This window comes from Suricata suricatta, chromosome 9 (genome assembly GCF_006229205.1).
Source record: "Suricata suricatta isolate VVHF042 chromosome 9, meerkat_22Aug2017_6uvM2_HiC, whole genome shotgun sequence".
Taxonomy (NCBI): Eukaryota; Metazoa; Chordata; class Mammalia; order Carnivora; family Herpestidae; genus Suricata; species Suricata suricatta.
In genome coordinates this window covers 94,841,705-94,860,831 of record NC_043708.1, presented here as the reverse complement: position 1 = coordinate 94,860,831, position 19,127 = coordinate 94,841,705, and the positions used below count along the sequence as shown (strand labels likewise).

General features: G+C 34.5%; 1 protein-coding gene across 11 annotated transcripts in view; it reads left to right on the top strand.

The window, feature by feature from the left end:
• Positions 1 to 19,127, top strand: part of ZNF280D (zinc finger protein 280D) — a 124,618-nt gene that overhangs the window by 81,809 nt on the left and 23,682 nt on the right. For 8 of the 11 annotated variants that reach the window (XR_003912982.1, XR_003912984.1, XM_029950810.1 and 5 more), the window contains one exon: positions 16,285 to 16,330. Coding sequence is in view for 7 of the 11 variants with exons in the window: in XM_029950810.1 (XP_029806670.1) it covers positions 16,285 to 16,330 (46 nt within the window). In the remaining 4 variants the exon portion in view is untranslated. Of the gene's footprint in view, positions 1 to 13,955; positions 13,982 to 16,284; positions 16,331 to 17,192; positions 17,240 to 19,127 lie in introns of those variants that run through there. The other 3 variants (XR_003912983.1, XM_029950812.1, XR_003912985.1) reach the window with 2 other exon arrangements.

Sequence of the window (19,127 nt, the reverse complement as noted above, 5' to 3'; positions counted from 1 at the left end):
GTTTAAATTCTTAACGTTCTATCACCTATAACTCCTTTTAAAAAAGTTGTTTAGATAAAACACTTAAGGCAGTTGGTGCAAAATTTGCTTATTATAGGCAGTTGGTTGAATTTTAATTTGGTGCTGAGGAGTTTTAGCTTGAGTCTGATACCTCCTTACCATCAAGTTTATTCACCTGATCAGAAATTGTCCTCTCATGCATATGTGTTTTTGGTGACCACTGAATGAAAAGTGAGATTGATTTGTTTGAGTCCATCACCATTCTTAGAAAAATGACTCATACACTACAGAGACTTAGGACTCTTGCCATATTTTTGTCACATTTTGGCAAAACATCTTGCTACTTTGGGTCTTGTTTATTTATTCAGTGGTTTCTTAAACATCTAATTTGTGCTTGGCACCATTCTAGATGCTAGAAAAATGCACTGAAATCTCTGTCTTCCTTGAACTCTTGTTTTAGTGCTGAAAGATGGACAATAAAAAGTAAATAAAACATATAGTATGTTAGATTGTGGTCAATACTGGGGAGAAAAAGTGAGTAAGGAAGGGGGATAAAGAGTACAGGTGGGAGGTGGGAGCCTTCCATTTAAAAGTTGGTGGTCAGAAAAGGCCTTTGAGTCGACATTAGAGTGAAAACCTGAAAGAAGAACTACATGGAGACTGGGTTGGTTGCAAATGAGTGAGGAAGGGAGAGTAGGAGGAGGTGGAGTGTGGGAGGTAATGTAGTCCATGTTTGGATTTGGCTTTTACCCTGAGATAAGAAGCCATTGATTAGAGTATTTTGAATAATGGAGTCTTGTATACTTCAGTAAAAACTGCAACCAACAAGAAACCTTAAATAGAGAAGAGTGTTTATATTACTCTAGCCCCTGTCTTAAGAATAAACTCTAGAAGACCAAGGGCAAATTTGGGGAGATTAGTTGGAAAGCATTGTAATAATCTGGTGGCAGATGGCAGGGGGTTAGGCTAGGCAACTAGCACTGTGGGTGATAAGACGTTTGATTTTGGATATATTTTGAATTTGATGATGTGGGTATGAAGGAAGAGAAAGTGTTGAGGATGATTTCATAGTTTTTACTCTAAGCAACTAGGAAGATGGCATTATTGTTATTAATTGAGATGGTGAGGACTGGGAAGAATAAATTTAGAAGGGAAGATGAAGACTTTCACTTGGGACATGTTTTATTTTGAGATACCTATTAAACATCCAAATGGAGAGGCCATAGTCATTCACTTGTATGAGATTAGGGCATTTCTAGGCTGTTAAGTATCATTGAACATTATTAAATGTCATTGGAATGAATAGAAGTAAAACCTCAGTAATCTGAATAAGTTGGAAGGCAGCTATGCTCACCACTATACCACCAAGGGCCACTTGAATAAGTTGGTATATCCTATCACTGTCAGTATCTTGATTATGATTTTGTACTATAATTTTGTAAGATGTTATCATTGGAGAAAACTGGACAAAAGGTACATGAAATCAATATATATTATTTCTTACAATTGCTTGTGAATATACAATTGTCCACAAACAAATACTAAATTAAAAAAGGACATGGGACTATAGGAGATTACCAAGGGACATAGTAGAGAAAGAGAAAAGGTAAAGTCCACAGTTTGAGCTCTGGGGAATCTACAGTGAAGAGTTAGGGAGATGAAAAGGAGGAGGAGACTAAGCAGGGGTGGCCAATGACATAGAAAGAAAACCAGGGAAGTGGTGGTGTCCTTGGAGTCTCTGTTACTCTTTGTGTAAATAGGATGCAGACATGTTGTAGGGTTCTGGAATTCTGTAATTCAATATTGGTTATACCTACATGCTATAATTTATTCTTAGGAGAAGATGATTACAGAATGCCACATATCTTTATCTCTGGTAGCAGAACTTTTTGACCTTAAGAAAATTAAATGTTGGCATTACTCAACATATTTAATTCTGTACATATACTCTCATAAAATAATTCTCTTAAATTTCTATAAAAGAAAGTAACTAAGTCATTGTTTCCCACTGAATGATGGAACTAGTGTGTCCAAAATTTATAAACTATCTGGGAGGAAAAGTTTCCATGGTCAAATAAGTTTAGGAAATGCAAGTTAAAATTATATTTTTTCTTAAAATTTTTTTAAAAATTTTGAAAAAATGTTTTTTTATTTTTGAGAACGAGAGAGAGAGAGACAGAGTGTGAGCCAGGGAGGGTCAGAGACAGAGGGAGACAGAATCTGAATCAGTCTCCAGGCTCCAAGCTGTCAGCTCAGAGCCTAAAGTGGAGCTCAGACTCAGTGAACCGCGAGATCAGGACCTGAGCCGAAGTTGGATGCTTAACAGACTGAGCCATCCATGCACTCCTAAACAGATTCTTTAATGTAGGATTTTTCATGCTAGATGTGGCATGTCTAGATGTGAGTGTCTGCAAGAATATTTATTCAACCTTGGAATTTTTTTCCTTCGATACTTATTAATTTCCTGACGTTAATCTCCATATGATAAATAGGTAGAATGTTGATATAGAGGAATCATTCTTCAAATTCTCTGAATTGAGAAATAAAAATAGTTGTGTAGGGTTAATTAGGTTGGACTCCTAGGCATTTCATTCATTTTTATGAATCTTGCAGAGTTTGTTACTGGATGATAGTAAGTATGTTTTCTTATTTTTTTTAAATTTTTTAATATTTATTTATTTTTGAGACAGAGGACAAGGGAGGGGCACAGAGAGAGGGAGACACAGAATCTGAAACAGGCTCCAGGTTCTGAGCTGTCAGCACAAAGCCCGACGCGGGGCTCGAACCCACGAGCCGTGAGATCAAGACCTGCGCCAAAGTCAGATGCTTAACCAACTAAGCCAGCCAGGCGCCCCAACATTTTATTTTTAGAAGTTAAATGAAATTATATCTTCTATTATGCTTGTAAAATGGAAGAAATACACAACAGGGACAAGTAGTTATTAGCTTATTCTGTCTCTGATTATAAGTGTAACCGATTTCTTTTTTTTGGACTGTATGGTTTCTTTTCATGATTTCACACTAAGTACCTTAAGAATCTCGTATTTATTTGTTGCTTCTTATGCTTAGTTTATCAATATACCTGTTTAACTTTTCTTGAGATTGTTACTATTTCCAGCCTTTTACAATCTGATTATCTGTTAAAGAGTTTCTTACATTGTAAAATTTTGATACCCAGCTCCACATTAAACCCTCCCAGACTGCTACAGAGACAGTGGTTAAATAGCTCAGGCTCTACAGTTGATTGCCTAGTTTGGAGTTCATACCCTGCTGTTTACTAGAGTGTGTGTATGACTTTCGGTGGGTTACCAGATGTCTGTGTTCCATTCCTCATTTGTAAAAACGCAGATAATAGTACTTGCTCATAAGGTGTTGAGGGAATTAAATGAATCAATTTATGCATATAGTTCTTACAAAGTACTTGGTCCATAGGAAGTGCTATACAAGTGTGAAGTTATCAGTGTTACTCTTGTTACATTACCACTGTTCATGATTTTATTTCTGCCCGCATTTTCTTAATCTTCATTAGGATAGTTCCTATTTTCAATCTAAGCCTCCCATTTTCACAGATCATTTTTGTTAACTTTCTTTTCCTAACCCAGTGAGTTATTGTTGAAGCAAATACTAGTCATACCATTAGATTTTTGGTATCTAACACTAACCAAACTACTGTCCAAGAATGTCTATGAATGCTCCTAGGTTCCCTTTAGTCATAATTGTATTTTGTAAATTGTAAAAACAGTTTCCGCCTAATTATCCTGCCTGATGCGGATTACACTGGAGTTCATCTTATATTTTCAGTACATCTCTCTGATTTTGAGATCCTTCTGCAGCCTCACTATAGTCATTTTGGTATTTGACTACTGAGTTTGCTCTCATCTTTAAACTTGGAGTAGCTACTGTGCATCTCGTTTTCTTTGTCACTTACTGAAATATAGGAACCTATTGTTTCAAATCCTCCACACTGAAAAGTATCTGTCTCCATCCCACTGTGAAGCATGGTGGTGTGAAAGGAGTGCAGCTCTGAAATAAGGCAGCCCTAGGTTTAAATGCTAGTTGTGTATCTAACCAGCTCAGTGAGCCTCAGCTTCCTCATTAGTGAAAGGTCTGTAATAATTCCTTACAGGGTCGTTAGAGGAAAAAGAGACAATGTATGAAAATTAAATTAGTTATTAACTTAAATAAGTGAAATTATTAACCTAAATAATTAAAATGATTTAGCATTGACCTGGCAAACAATAGTTAATAAATGCATGTTGTTGCCATTGCTCTTCTAGCTGCTGGTACTACTGCTACTATTGTTCTGGGTCTTCCTGTTACTGCTTCAGCTGCTGCTGATGACCGGAGACCCTGGGAACTGCTTGTCACTGGCATCTTCTCGTCATTGAGAGTTTTAGTGTAATCGATTTGGACTGTAGTTATTTGTAATTTCAGTTTGTAGTTCACAGTCTTGCAGTACATTTCTCCAAACTACTGGGTGGATGGTGTGTTGTTGAAGTGCTTCAGTTGCATCTGGTATAATTCTTTAATGTCAGATTGAGTATAATTCTGACTTTTCTTATCTAGAGACTGAAACAACACACTTGTTGAAAACTAGTACATAATTCTCGCTCTTGAGGAGGAAAACATTTCTTTTGAGCTTATAGAATCCCCTTTTAAAAGAAAACTTTTAATATAATCACTAAGCATTCATTTCCTGGCTACTTATTCCATATTACTAGCTAGATGGAAATGTGTAACTGTGCCAGTTAGCAGTAGTGAAGTGGCTGTTACTTTTGTAGACTTTCAAAATGATTGTTTGAAAAAAATACCATGTTAGACTGTAATTCAGTCATGGAATTGTACTTTTCTATTTGTCTTTCCCTTATTTTCATTTTCCTCCTCTGTGTTCTCCAGTTTATCTATCTGGGTGAATTAATTATAACATAGAATAGAAGTAAATTTTCAGGGCTTTGCAAGGTTAATTTTCTTGATAAAAAGTTCAGGTTAGAAACTTCAAACTAGAAAACTGGGCTCCTTAACCAGTTGTCTCCTTTATTCATTGAATCCAATGTCCTAAAACCACCATCTGAAGTGATTTTAGAAGTTGATTTAGTTCTCTCAGTTACCTCTAATTTTTTTTAATCAAAGCATAATGAATATCAGAATTCCAGACTCATCTCTCTTATTAACTTTATGTTCAAGTTACTTCAGTTTCATTTGTGAAATAAAAATAATCTTTATAATATTGTTTAGAAGATTGAAGAAATGTAAAATATTTTCCAAATAAAAATTTGATATATTTTATTAAATACTCATAATTTGAAAGAGTACTAGGAAGAAATGAAAACAGAAAACTTACTTTCCTTAAAACTGAATTCCTCTGGCTTATTTCAGAATGGCTGCTGTGTTTTATACTTAAACACCAATTGTAACTGCATGGCTCTTTAATAGTATAATGTAAATAAATAACCCTCCCATATATTCCTGGACCCAAACATTGATTCCTTGCCTCTGTGTGCAAGACCCTGTATCAAGTACTGGAAATGGAAACATCAATAAGGTATAGTCATGCCACCAGAGTAATTACAGAGTAAGGCAGTCAGAATTATAGATACTGAATCCACATCTTCACAGGGCCTCACAGTAAACTGATTTCATAACCAATTAAACCACTAATACCATGTATATATTACATTATGTGATTTTTATGAAATGCTATGCCAACAGAGAACCTGGTCTTATTCCCAAAGAAAAGTATCACTATTATACTACTCTAAATAATACCACTAAGTCATTAATTATCTTTCATAAATGTAAGCAGTAAGTAAGCTCTTTTAGAGACAGAATGGCAACCTTTTAAATTAAGTTTTATTTTTAAGAATACTATTTTTATTTAAAAATATTTACTTCCATTGAACGCTGTGACCATTGAAGAGTATGTAAGAAATCACTCCATAATTTTCCTGTGAAATTCAAATTATTTGGAGAAATTATTTGTTCTGAAAAATTATCTAATTTAGAGAACCTTAAGTATTCAAAATGGTCAGTGTCTTCACTTCATGTATTTGATTTAGTGGTAAAAAAGCAAACTGATCGCATTTATAGATACACGGAATTTATTTTGGTCTTACTTCCTTCACTAAACTAAAAAAATATTTTTAAACTTTGTTTATTTTGAGAGAGAGTATGAGTCAGGAGGGACAGAGAGAGAATCCCAAGCAGGCTCTGCCCAGTCAGTGCACAGCCTGTTGTGGGGCTGCATCCCACAAATTGTCAGATCATGACCTGAGCCGCAATCAAGAGTCAGAGCTTAACCAACTGAGCCACCCAGGAGCCCCTAACTTTTTTTGAGTATAGTTGATACACAATGTTCCATTAGTTTCAGGTTACAGCATATGGTGACTTAACTCTATAAATGCTGTGCTCACCACAAGGGTAGCTACCATCCGTCACCATACAACACTATTGTAATATCATTGACTATATGCTCTACGCTGTGCCTTTTATTCCCATGATTTATTCCATAACTGGAAGCCAGGATCTCCACTCCCCTTCACACATTTTGCCCATTCCCTACCGCATTCACCTCTGGCAACTGTTAGTTTGTAGCCTGATTCTCCTTTATGCTTATTTATTATTTTGTTTTGTTTTTTAGATTCCACATATGAATGAAATACAGTATTTGTCTTTATCTGACTTATTTCACTTAGTGTAATACCTTCTAGGTTCATCCATGTCACAAATGGTAAAATTTCATCCTTCTTTATGGCTGTGTAATATTGTTTTATATACAATGTTTTATATATATATACACATACATACATATGTATGTACATATATGTGCAAGTCATGTATATTTAACTTCTTCATTCTCCATTCATATATTGATGGATACTTGGTTTGCTTCCGTATAAATTATGCCACAATGAACAAAGGGTGCATGTATCTTTCCAAATTTATGTTTTCATTTTCTTTGGGTAAATACCCAGTAGTGGAATTATTGGATCATGTGATACTTCTATTGTTAATGTTTTGCGAAGCCTACATACTGTTTTCCACGGTGGCCATACTATTGACATTCCCACTAACAGTGCACAAGGGTCCTTTTTTTTCTGTACATCTTCACCTCATTATTGTCATTTTGATTTTATCCATTATGACAGCTTTTAAGGTGATCTCTGTGTTTTGTTTTAATTTTAGTTAATATACAGTCAGTATTGGTTTCAGGAGTAGAATTCAGTGATTCATCATTTATATAAACACCCAGTGCTCATCACAAGTGCCCTCCCTGATACCCATCACCCATCTAGCCCATCTCCCTTCTACCTCCCTCCATCAACCCTCAGCTTGTTCTCTATCATTAAGAGTCTCTTGTGGTTTGTTTCCTCTCTCTCCTCTTCCCCCTTCCCCCATACGTTCATCTGTTTTGTTTCTTAAATTCTACATGAGTGAAATCATGGTATTTGTCTTTCTCTAACTGACTTACTGTACTCAGCATAATACATTCTAGCACATCCATGTCATTGCAAATGGCAAGATTTCATTGTGGTTTTGATTTGCATTGCCCTGATGATGAATGATGTTGAGTATCTTTTTTTGTGGCTGTTGGCCATCTGTATGTCTGCTTTGAAAAAATATCTATTCAGGTCATCTGCCCATTTTTTAATTGAAATGTTTTGTTTGTATTGAGTTGTGTAACTTTTTATATATTTTGGACATTAACCTTTTATCAGATATATCCTTTGTAAATATTTTCTCCCATTCAGTATGTTTCGTTTATTGTTTTGTTGATGGTTTTCTTCACTGTGCAAAAGCTTTTTTTTTTTAAATTTATTTATTTTGAGAAAGAGAGAGCATGAACACAGAAAGGGCAGAGAGAGAAGGAGAAAGAGAATCTCAAGCAGACTCTCCACTGTCAGTGCAGATCCCCTGATGCAGGGCTTGATCTCACATACAGTGAGGTCATGACCTGAGCTGAAATTAAGAGTTTGCCACTTAATTGACTGAGCCACCAGGAGTCCCAATAGCATTTTTAAATTTCAAGTTTTGTTTAAAAATTTTTTAAATGTTTTATTTATTTTTGATAGAGAGAGACAGAGAGAGAGAGAGCGCACGCGCGCATGAGAGGGGGAGGGGCAGAGAGAGAGGGAGACCCAGAATCGGAAGCAGGTTCCAGGCTCCACGCTTATCAGCATAGAGCCCAACGCGGGGCTCAAACCCATGAACCTAAGATCATGACCAGAGCCGAAGTCAGAGGTTTAACTGACTGAGCCACCCAGGCACCCCAAGTTTTGTTTGAATTTTAACTAGTTAACATATATGGTAAAATTGGTTTCAGGTGTGGAATTCAGTGATTCATCACTTAAATATAACATCCAGTGCTCATTCCAACAAGTGCCTCCTTAATACTCATCATCCAATTAGCCCATCCCCACCCACATCCCTCCATCAGTCCTCAGTTTGTTTTCTATAGTTATGAGTCTGTAATGGTTTGCTTCCCTCTCTCTGTTATTTTTCCCCTTCTACTATGTTCATCTTTTTTGTTTCTTAAATTCCACATGAATGAAATCATATATTATTTGTCTTCCTCTGACTTCTTTCACTTAGCACAATACACTCTGGCTCCATCCACGGCATTGCAAATGGCAAGATTTAATTATTTTTGATGGCTAAGTAATATTTCATTTATATATGTATATACATTAATATATGTGTCAAAATATGGTGTGTATATATATGCACCATATAGATACCATATATACACACCATATATGTGTGTGTGTGTGTACACGTGCACACACACACACACACACCACATCTTTATCCACTCATTAGTTGATGGACTTTTGGGCTCTTCTATAATTTGGTTATTGCTGATAATGCTGCTCTAAACATCAAGGTGCCTATGCCTCTTCAAATATGTATTTTGGTATCTTTTGGGTAAATACCTGGTAGTGCAATTGCTGGACAATAGGGCAGTTCTAGTTTTAACTTTTTGAGGAAACTCCATACTGTTTTCCAGGTGGCTGTACCACTTTGTATTCCCACTAACATTGTAAGGAGGTTCCCCTTTCCACATCCTTGCTAACATCTGTTGTTTCCTGTGTTGTTAATTTTAGGCATTCTGACAGGTGGGAAGTCATATCTCATCATTTTGATTTGTATTTCCCTGATAATGAATGATGTTCAGCATCTTTTAATGTGTCTGTTAGCCAATTGGAAGTCTTCTTTAGAAAAATGTCTATTTATGTCTTCTACCCATTTCTTAACTGCATTATTTATTTTTTGGTGGTGAGTTTAAGTCTTTATAGATTTTGGATATTAACCCTTTATCAGGTATGTCATTTGCAAATACATTCTTCCATTCCATAGGTTGTCTTTAGTTTTGTTGATTGTTTTTGTTGCTGTGCAGAAGCTTTTTATCTTGATGAAGTCCTCATAGTTTATTTTTGTTTTGTTTCCCTTGCCTCCAGAGATGTGTATAGTAAGGGGTTGCTATGGCCAAGGTCACAGAGTTTGCTGCCTGTTTTCCTCTAGGATTTTGATATTTTCCTGTTTCATATTTAGGTCTTTCATCCATTTTGAATTTATTTTTGTGTATGGTATGCAAAAGCTTCTTATTTTAATATAGTCCCAGTTGTTTATTTTTGCTTTTGTTTCCCTTGCCAAGGAGGAAGTATCCAGAAAAACATTGTAACAGCCAGTGTCAGAGATGTTACTCCCTGTGTTCTCATATGGATTTTGTATGGTTTGGGGTCTCACAGTTAGGTCTTTAGTCCATTTTGGGTTTATTTTTGTGTATGGTGTAAGAAAATAGTCCAGCTTCATTCTTTTGCATGTACTATCCAGTTTTCCCAGCACCATTTATTGAAGAGGTATCTTTTCCCCATTGTTTAGTTTTGTCAGTATCCACTGTCATAGGTTAATTGACCATATAAGCAAGGGTTTATTTCTAGTCTCTCTTTTTTGATTCATTGATTTATGTGTGTTGTGCCAGTACCATAACATTTTGATTACTACAGCTTTGTAGTATATCTGGCAATCAGGAATTGTGATACCTCCAGCTTTGTTCTTCCTTCTCAAGATTGCTTTGATTTTTTCAGGGTCTTTTGTGGTTACCTTCTCTGAAGTGTTGAAATGTAACTGGGTTTGGAGATCTCGGGGGCTCATGCCCTTAGATTTCTCTCACCTACCATGGACATTAATCTGTCAAACCAAATCTTGAGCAATTCTAAAATAGTGTTTCCTTTTCAATGTGGGTACAATATATTTGCCTCAGTATATAATTGCAAATCAGTAGGTAAGAGTTGTGTGTCAAAATATGGTGGTTTCTGGCAGATTGGATCTCAAAGTTTGAGATCTGGTAAGCAGAGCATGATGGGAGACTCAGTGAAATGAAAAGATAAATGAAACTTGAGTGTAGTCCTTCATTTAGGATAAACTGTACCAGCTTCTGCCACTGATTCTAAGGTTACTTGTTTTTTTCAGTCTTCTGGTCCTAATGGTGCTTCTTGTTTATTATAAATTAAATATTTCAGTCTTAATTCAATATTGCCAACAAAGTAGAGCCCTATTCTGGCATCAGAATCTTCTGCCTTCACTAATGGTCTTATTAATTTTTTTGTTTCACATTTTCACACACAAATATTTTGTTTCTCTTGATTCCTGTCTCTAGTAGTTCTTTCTTTTATCTATATAGAATGATTTTTCACTCTTATCTTGCCTAACTTTAGGTCGTACCTAGGTGTTTAGAAATGGGCAGATAATTTCATATGATAGCAAATAAGCTGGTTCTAACAGGAGTAGACCAGCAATCAAAATTAGTATCTAATGTATTGTGTTTAAGAGTTGGGGAAAGTATGGCAGGGAAATCTCAAAATATGGAGGATATTTAAGTGGTAAAAGAACTTAAGAGCCTATGTGGCACACTGTCAAGTAAATTCTGGACAATTATGTTGAGTCCCAACTCAGATCATTAATAATAACTAACATTTATTGAGCACATGTAATATGCCAGACACTCTTCTGTTTTATATTTATTGAATCATTTAATTCTCACATATTAATGAGATATGTGCCAATTTTATGGACAATTTTATGAGTAAGACAATTGAGGTACAGATAGATAATTTGCTCAAGGTCACATGGCTTTCAAGTAGAGAGACTCAATTTAAATTATGGCAGTCAGTCTTCAGAGACCAACCTAATAAGCAATGGACGCTATTGTTTCTCTGGTTGTTCTTGTAGTTACAGATGTACTTCCTGCCTGGTTTATGATTGGCTGAGCTAGATGGGACTGAGCTTCAGTGTGTTTTCACAGGAGGGTAGGCAGCAACTGACACATTTGTAGCATTGAGACCAGAATCTAGCCTCCCAGTCTTAGAGTATGGTATTTATGATATACTACGGGCAGTAGGGCATTTCAACAAACAATATCATAAATTGGTCTATTTTTAAAAATTTTTAATGTTTTTTAATTTATTTTTGAGAGACACAGAGAGACGGCACAAGCAGGGGAGGGTCAGAGAGAGAGGGAGACACAGAATCCGAAGCAGGCTCCAGGCTCTGAGCTATCAGCACAGAGCCCGACGCAGGACTCAAACTCATGACCTGAGCCGAAGCCGGACACTCAACCGACTGAGCCACCCTGATGCCCCTAAATTGGTATATTAGTAAGATTAATTTGGCAGTGATACTCAGCATGTTTAAGAGTGGAAAACATCCAGAGGCGGAGAGATCAGTTAAGCTTTTTTCACTTTTCTTGGAATGATTATAAGGGAGCCTGATTTCATAGGAAAGGAATTGGCTGTGAAGCAATGCAGTAGAAATTTGAAGTAGAGCCATCACTTTAATCCTGGTTCTATTGCTTAATAGATTTATTTAGCATTTTTGGGCCTCACATTTTTCTCATCTACAATATAGGGACAGTTGGACAATCTCTTAGGATTCAAGTCTAATATCACAAGTCTGATATTTCTGAATTGAATTGTTAATTGATGGAAATAAAGTAATAAAAATGGGGGCGGGGTAAAGCTTTGGATGATGACTCTGGGGTTATCTGTTGGGAAGTGATGGTTGGAATTTTTCCTTAAGGATGAAATAAATAACACTGAGCAGATCTGAGTGGTAAATATTTCCATTTGAATGTTCTGCAGACATCACAAATTCATTTTTCCCCACAATATATGTTGTTTCTCCACCTGAATGTCCTATCTTGGTTAATTGTATTAACATTCTCTTGCTACTTGAGGCAGACATGTAGATGGTCCTGTTTGCTCTACTCATTATCTTTATCAGGTTGATACTTATATTCTGTTGGTTTTAAAATCTTGTTTATTGTCTCCCTAAACCTTCCTCTTCTTTATTGACACTGCTTTAGTTAAGACAGAATATTAACTGTCTCTTCTCTGGACTTTGTGAGTGGAGCCTATCCTCTCCTAATACTATCCTTTCTCTTTTTTAAATGCTTATTCATTTTGAAAGAAAGAGAGGGAGAGAGTGAGAAGGGAGAAAGTGGGGGTGAAGCAGCAAGAGAGAGTGGGGAGAAAGAATCCCAAGCAGGCTCCCCACTCAGCACGAAGACCCACACAGGGCTTGAGCTCATGCCCACAAGATCATGACCTGAGCCAAAATCAAGAGTCAGACACAACCTTCTGAGCCACCCAGGCACTCCTACCCTTTGTGTATCTGATACACAAATTTAACTATACTTTCCTGTTATCCTTAAAGTTCTTACCACAAACACTTTACTTAGACAATCAACATCTTTCCTGAAGTTGCCCTTGCTATCTCTTCAGTTGCCTTTTTGACCCCTCTCCATTGTTCCCTACATTCCAGGCATATGAGACCACCCAGGTTCTCGTATCATTATTGTCTTGTTTCATACTTCTTTGCTTTTGCACTGCCTTGAATCCCTTTCTCCTACTTTGCTAACCCTTGCTCTTGCTGCAGAACCAAGTTTACTGGAGTATATTCATTGCTTCCTTGCATGTTTCCCCTTCATAGTGGCTCAGTCATTTCATGATATAGATGTCTGTTTTTCAACAGTTTCATTAGCATTTGTTTCCATATGTTTCCTTGATGGTGATGGTGAACTTCTTGATAGGAGGGACTGTGTCTTTGGACTGGAACTCTTAGCACAATACTGATGCATGTGCAACCTAGTAAATGGTTAGCTCAGTTACCCTTTCTGCATATCTATTAACATCTCCCACAGCAAATTATCAGAAATGGTAGACTAGATGTTTTACTACAACTATTCGTCTGGTGCTTACTATCTTAAATTCAATCTTGAATGTCTAAGTGTAAGATCTTATGAACTGATTGGCTTTTACAACTTTTAGCTGCTTTTTGAAATTCTGAAATTGAAGATTCTATTTTAAAACTCAGTTTTGAAATTGTGAGCTTTTAAATGCGATCAGAAGGAAAGTATGTGGACTGGCTGAAATGAATCTGAACATTTCTCCCTTTATAGCTCTTCCCTTTACCCCATGGTTATATATATATATATATATATATATATATATATATAATGAACAAAACCTCAAAAGACCACACTAATGTAATTGATCCAAAATATTTATTTCGCATGTAGCCTTGGATTAGTTATGTGACCTGCAGAAAAATGCAAGCAGGGACATTTAGTTTATTTTAAACTTTAAAGAAAAAGGATTGTCCTTTATCAGAAATATCTGTTTCAGCAAGTTCACATACAGAGGAAAAATAACTTACTTGCAATCTTGATCTCTAATCATTGTTGAAGTTGATCACTAGTCTTTCTGTTCTTTTTACACTGAAATATTAGTATTTGTTTTAAATGCTGTACTACATTTTTCTATAAAAAAATTGCAACATTCCCAGGTGAAAAGTGTAAATACCTAATAGCAGGTCTTTAGTTCAGAACTTTGAGCTTAGCAAATTTCACTGTCTTCTGCCAAGCAATTGAATATCTCAAATGATGCCTATTTCAGCAGGTATCTTTAATGAATAAGAATTACAGGTAAGAACATTTTTTCTTTTCCAGTAAATGTTAATTTGTTGCATTATAATTTATTAATCTTTTTAAATTTGTTAATCTTACAGTATGCTTTTGTAGTTCTAAAAATGTAGTGTACATTTTAGTGATGAATTTGTAACTCAGTTAAATTTTTTATAGTGTGCTTTTATAATTTTTTTAGTATTTGTTTTTTAAGCATTTCACTGGTTATTATAATTCTGATCCATAAACAGAATATCAGGATAGTTAAGATTGGGATCATAGGCCTCTTTGTGCTAATTATTTCAATGACTTACTTTGTTCTTATTTACCAGTTTCTTAGCCAGTAAATGAAGAGTAATAAAAACCTCTGTCACTAACCTACCTTCCAGAGATAGTAGGAGGACTCAGTTTCCCAACTGAAATGACAGCAGCAATAGTAACACATGCTTACTGGCTTTCATTTTAATTGTTTCATAAAATCAGTTCATTATAACAGCCATATGTGAAAATGATAAGCATAGTAATGTTTCTTATGTAGGAGTGTAAGGTTGATCTTTGATAATATTGTCAGTAATAAGCTGAGAAGGAAAATTCTATAAAATATTTTTAAACTACTTTGTGACCAGTTTGTTTCACAGTTTCTCAAACTGAGTTTAAAATTATTAGCTGCTTAGAAATATGAGTTGTAATATACAAACTTATTTAAAAGGTTTTAAAAATTTATTCATTTTTAAGAGCATATGCACATGTGTATGCTAGATGGAGAGGGACAGAAGGAAAGAGACCGAGAATCTCAAGCAACGTGGGACTCACTCTCATGAACTGTGTAATTACAACGTGAGCCAAAATTGAGTCAGAAACTTAACCAACTGAGTCACCCACGCATTCCTATACAAATTTATTTTACAACTTCATTAATCTAATGTTTACTTTTTGATTCTTCAGACTATGTTTTCACATTTTCTTAGTACTTTGTACATATTATTCTTAAGACTATCATTTTCCTGTATAAATCATTAAAGCAATGAAGTTAGATGAAACACTTGAAGTTTCATCTGTGTGAATATTGTTTTTCACTGTTAAACACTTAAGAGAATTACAAAATCTTTAACTCCCCAAATAATTGACATTTATGCATTTTGTCAATATTTCTGCACATTTAATTCATTCAATAAGTGAATAAAATTAGTTATAAATTAGTATAATGCACTACTAATAGAGTAAAAGAACAAAAATGTACATACTCAATTTTAAATTGTTTGCAATTGCACAAAATAACTTAAATATAGATAAGTAATTTTACATCAATTATTATTAATATCTAGTAAAGTGTTAGCATTTATTGACCTAATTTTTCCACTGTGCTTCAGAGAATGGAGAAAAAAGAGGGATGTTGCCAACTATATTTCATTGACTAACCATGAGAATAGCTTTTAAGATAGTTGACGTTTCTATCCTATTATATGTCTTCATTTGTGTACATGAAACTTAAGTCAGTATAGTTGTTGCTTATGTTAAATATTTTAATCTTTAAGTATAACTGTAAGCCTTCATAAAATAGTGAATTCACTTAACTATGTAGGAATGGCATTTTAGGTCAGGTAGGCACTCAACTTATATGGTTTACACTTGAGCTTAAGATACAATATCAGCAAATAATATTGCGTTAGGAGCAGTTTCTAAAAGATCTTTTGAGAAAGCTAGCTTTTATATTAAATTATTTCAAGAGATTTTATAGATGGCATATGCCTTTCTTAATGTTGTAATAAGTTATGATTAGTCTTCTTTATTTTTAGAAACCAAGTTTAAAAAATTCATAGTTAATATTTGAGCTACGCTTATCAAGGCTCTTAAGACTATATCCTTCAGAATTCTAAATCTTTTCTGTGAGTTTGCCACCTTAATTACAATATATGTTGAAATAGCATTATATTGAATTATACAATAGGTAAGATTTTTCTTCTCACTTTCCAAGCCCTATAATAGTAAATACTTATGCATATTATATATATGAGGCATATAACCTGCTTTCATTTTTTAAATGTAATTCCTTTTCTAATGTATTGTGTCTTTTTTTATATTGTATTTAACATACAGAAAATTTCTAAAGTGCCCTCATATACATGCCTATATTAATTTATTTAGCACATTTATTGAATCTTTTTATTTTTGCATTTCATTGTTTCTTTAACGTATTTATAGAAATCATTTACAAATCTATATTAGTTTAGATTTACATTTTAATTATTTTAAACATGCAAAAAATAACTTTCATATTTTTCTATTGTAAATATAAAATATTCAATACTTATTTTGTTTTCAAGATTAAAAAATGAAGCTCCCACTAAGGAACAAGAACCTGTGTCTGAGGTAAATTTTGTTTTATTTGTACTTAAAGGTTTATGCATTTTAAAGTATTGGTTTAATTTTTCAAAATTTTAATTCATTGTGTATACATCAATAATTATTAGCATGTTATCAGGGAAAACATGTTTTTTGTTGTCATTAGATACAAAAATATGTAACCAACCCTAAGTAAAATTCTAAGGTGTTTTTGTTTTTGCAAGCATCATATATATTTACAATCATCATATAGTTCACTTGCCCATTCTTTACTTCAACTAGTGAGTTAATGGAGGTAAATTTATAATGTAAAAATCCTGAAATCAGTAAACTCTCAAACACTTCACACTTTGGAAGACTAATCTTTCCAGATGATTTTATTTTCAGGGACGTTCTGAAAGATTTAACTGGTTTTTTAAAATAGGAAAGTTTTATGTGTTTATTAAATGTGTTTTAGCTATCTTAAGCTGGCGCTCTTAATGTAACACTCAGGGTTATCATAGAAGTGTTATTTACTGGGCAGTCTACTGGATATGTATAGAAGTAGTTTTGCTCAAGTACTTGTTTTCTTTTTAATATTAGAAAATACTACGTCTCCTTTGGAGTGTAATGAAGTGAGGCAGGTTCAGCATTTGTCTTTGAAACAGCATTTCCATCTTAGAGAGTGAGTGAGACCTAGACAGAATTAGCCATCTTCTTCCAAGCCGCTTTCTTATACACCACAGAAAGTTTCCTTTTGTTTGAAACGTTTTTAACTACAAATAAGCTTAAAAGAAACAGGATTGTTTTGGTTATATGATTATTCTTGAGTGAGTTTTGGGAGTTTATAGTTTTTAATGTTGAATTTATCTGTGTAGAGTTGTTTGTACTATTCCCTTATTCTTTTAAGGTCTGTCGGGTCTGCAGGATAATCTTCATTCCTGATGTTAATAGTTTGTGAGTCATTTTTTTCTATTGTTGTCATATATTTTGCTTTTATAAAGGTTATTAAGACAAAGTATTAAGACAAAGTGTTTTTGTTTTAGGTAGTTATATTTTAGAGTAGTTATTAAAAACTATAAAAAATAGTTTTATATTCACCTTTGTTTTTACTATGCCCAGTGTTCATTGTTTCTTTGTTAACTCTCCATTTCTGTCTAGTATCACATTCCTTTTGCCTAAACAACTCCTTTGATATATTTTATGTTCCAGATCTACTGGTAATTAATTCTTCTATGCTTTTTTCATTTTAAAATATGTCTTATTTTTCATTTTTGATATTTTTTGGGGAGTGTAGAATTCTGGGCTGACAGTTTTCTTTCAGTAGTTTAAAGAAGTCGCTTTATTGTCTCTTGGTTTGCATATTTTCTGACAAAATATCGTACTGAATTTTGATCTTTGTTTCTATATATGTGTGTAATATATCAAAAATTTTTTGGTTGCTCTCAAGAATTTATCTTTATTTTATCTATAGTTCTCATTAGTTTGTGTGTGATGTATCTTATTCTCATTTGTTAATCTTTATATGTTTATATGTTATATGTTAATCTGTTTACATGTTTATATTTCCATGTTTATTTGTATATTTATTTGTTTGTTTGGGGCATTTACCCTGATTGGTGTTCTCTGAGCTGTCCTGTATCTTCTACTTCTGGGGTTCCAGTTTCCTAAACACTACGCCATTTGAGGTTAGTCCCTGTTCTTAGAGGCCCCGTTTTAGTCTCCACCCTAACGCACACACACTTTTTTGTGTTTTAGTGTGGGAAGTTTCTACCCATTGACCTGTATTCAGTTTCACTGATTCATTGTTTTCAACATATCGAGTCTGCTGATGAAGCCATCACAGGCATTTTTCATCACTATCATTGTTGTTGTTGTTGTTTTCCTAGCATTTGCATTGATTTTTGCAGTTTCTGACCCACTGCAAAAATTCCCATTCTGGTGATATGTCTTGGCCTCCTTTTTTCACTAAAGCATTTAACATATTAATAATAGTAATTTAAAATTTTCTGTCTTTTAGTTCCAGTAGCTAGGTCATTTATGAGTTTGTTCTGCTAATTGCTTTGTCTCCTTACAGTCCATTTTTCCCCAGTGCCTTTTTATTTTTTTTTATGGTGTTGTATGAGGTTTGGTTGACAGCAAGACATTATATATAGGACTAAGATAAATAGTATATATATCTGAAAATGGGTGTACCTTTTCTTTTGTTAGGTCATTATTATGGAATTTGGTTTCATTTAATAGTGAGTTGAAATGGGTTGTAGCTTTTTTTGTTGCTATGATTACCCTTAATGTACTACAGGTTCATTTCCTTTAGTATTTCTTTGTGCTTAGGGTGGGAGTTATATCGCTGGAGGTTTTTTTCCCTCAGTGTCCTTGTTTCACACTCAGCTTTAGTCCCTGTGAGACTTAGTCTTACAAGGTGTGTCCTTCTCTCTCTGCACCATTGCCTTTCTTTAAGCAGTAGTGCTGTTGCTTGTTATTTGGTGGTTGCTAGCCTCGAGGTGATTAGGGTGTGGGGTGATGTTCCCTGTTCTGGTTTTGCCTGTCTCTTAAGCTGACTCTGTTCTGGGTCTTGAGATTTTTTTCTTCCATCCCCTAGCCACAGTTGGTCCCTGTGCTCTGGGGCAACAGGGTCTGCCCATCTTCTTTCCACGTATGTAAATACATGAACATGAAGAAAATTTATGTATCCATAATTTCATCACATCATTACCTGATTCTTTTCTGATACATTCATACTTGACTGGAATAAATCTTTGAACTCTTACTTTCCTTTGATTGCCCTGTTTCATCTGTGTCAAATGAAACCAGCCTTTCATACGTAAACCAAATTTCTGAAGTT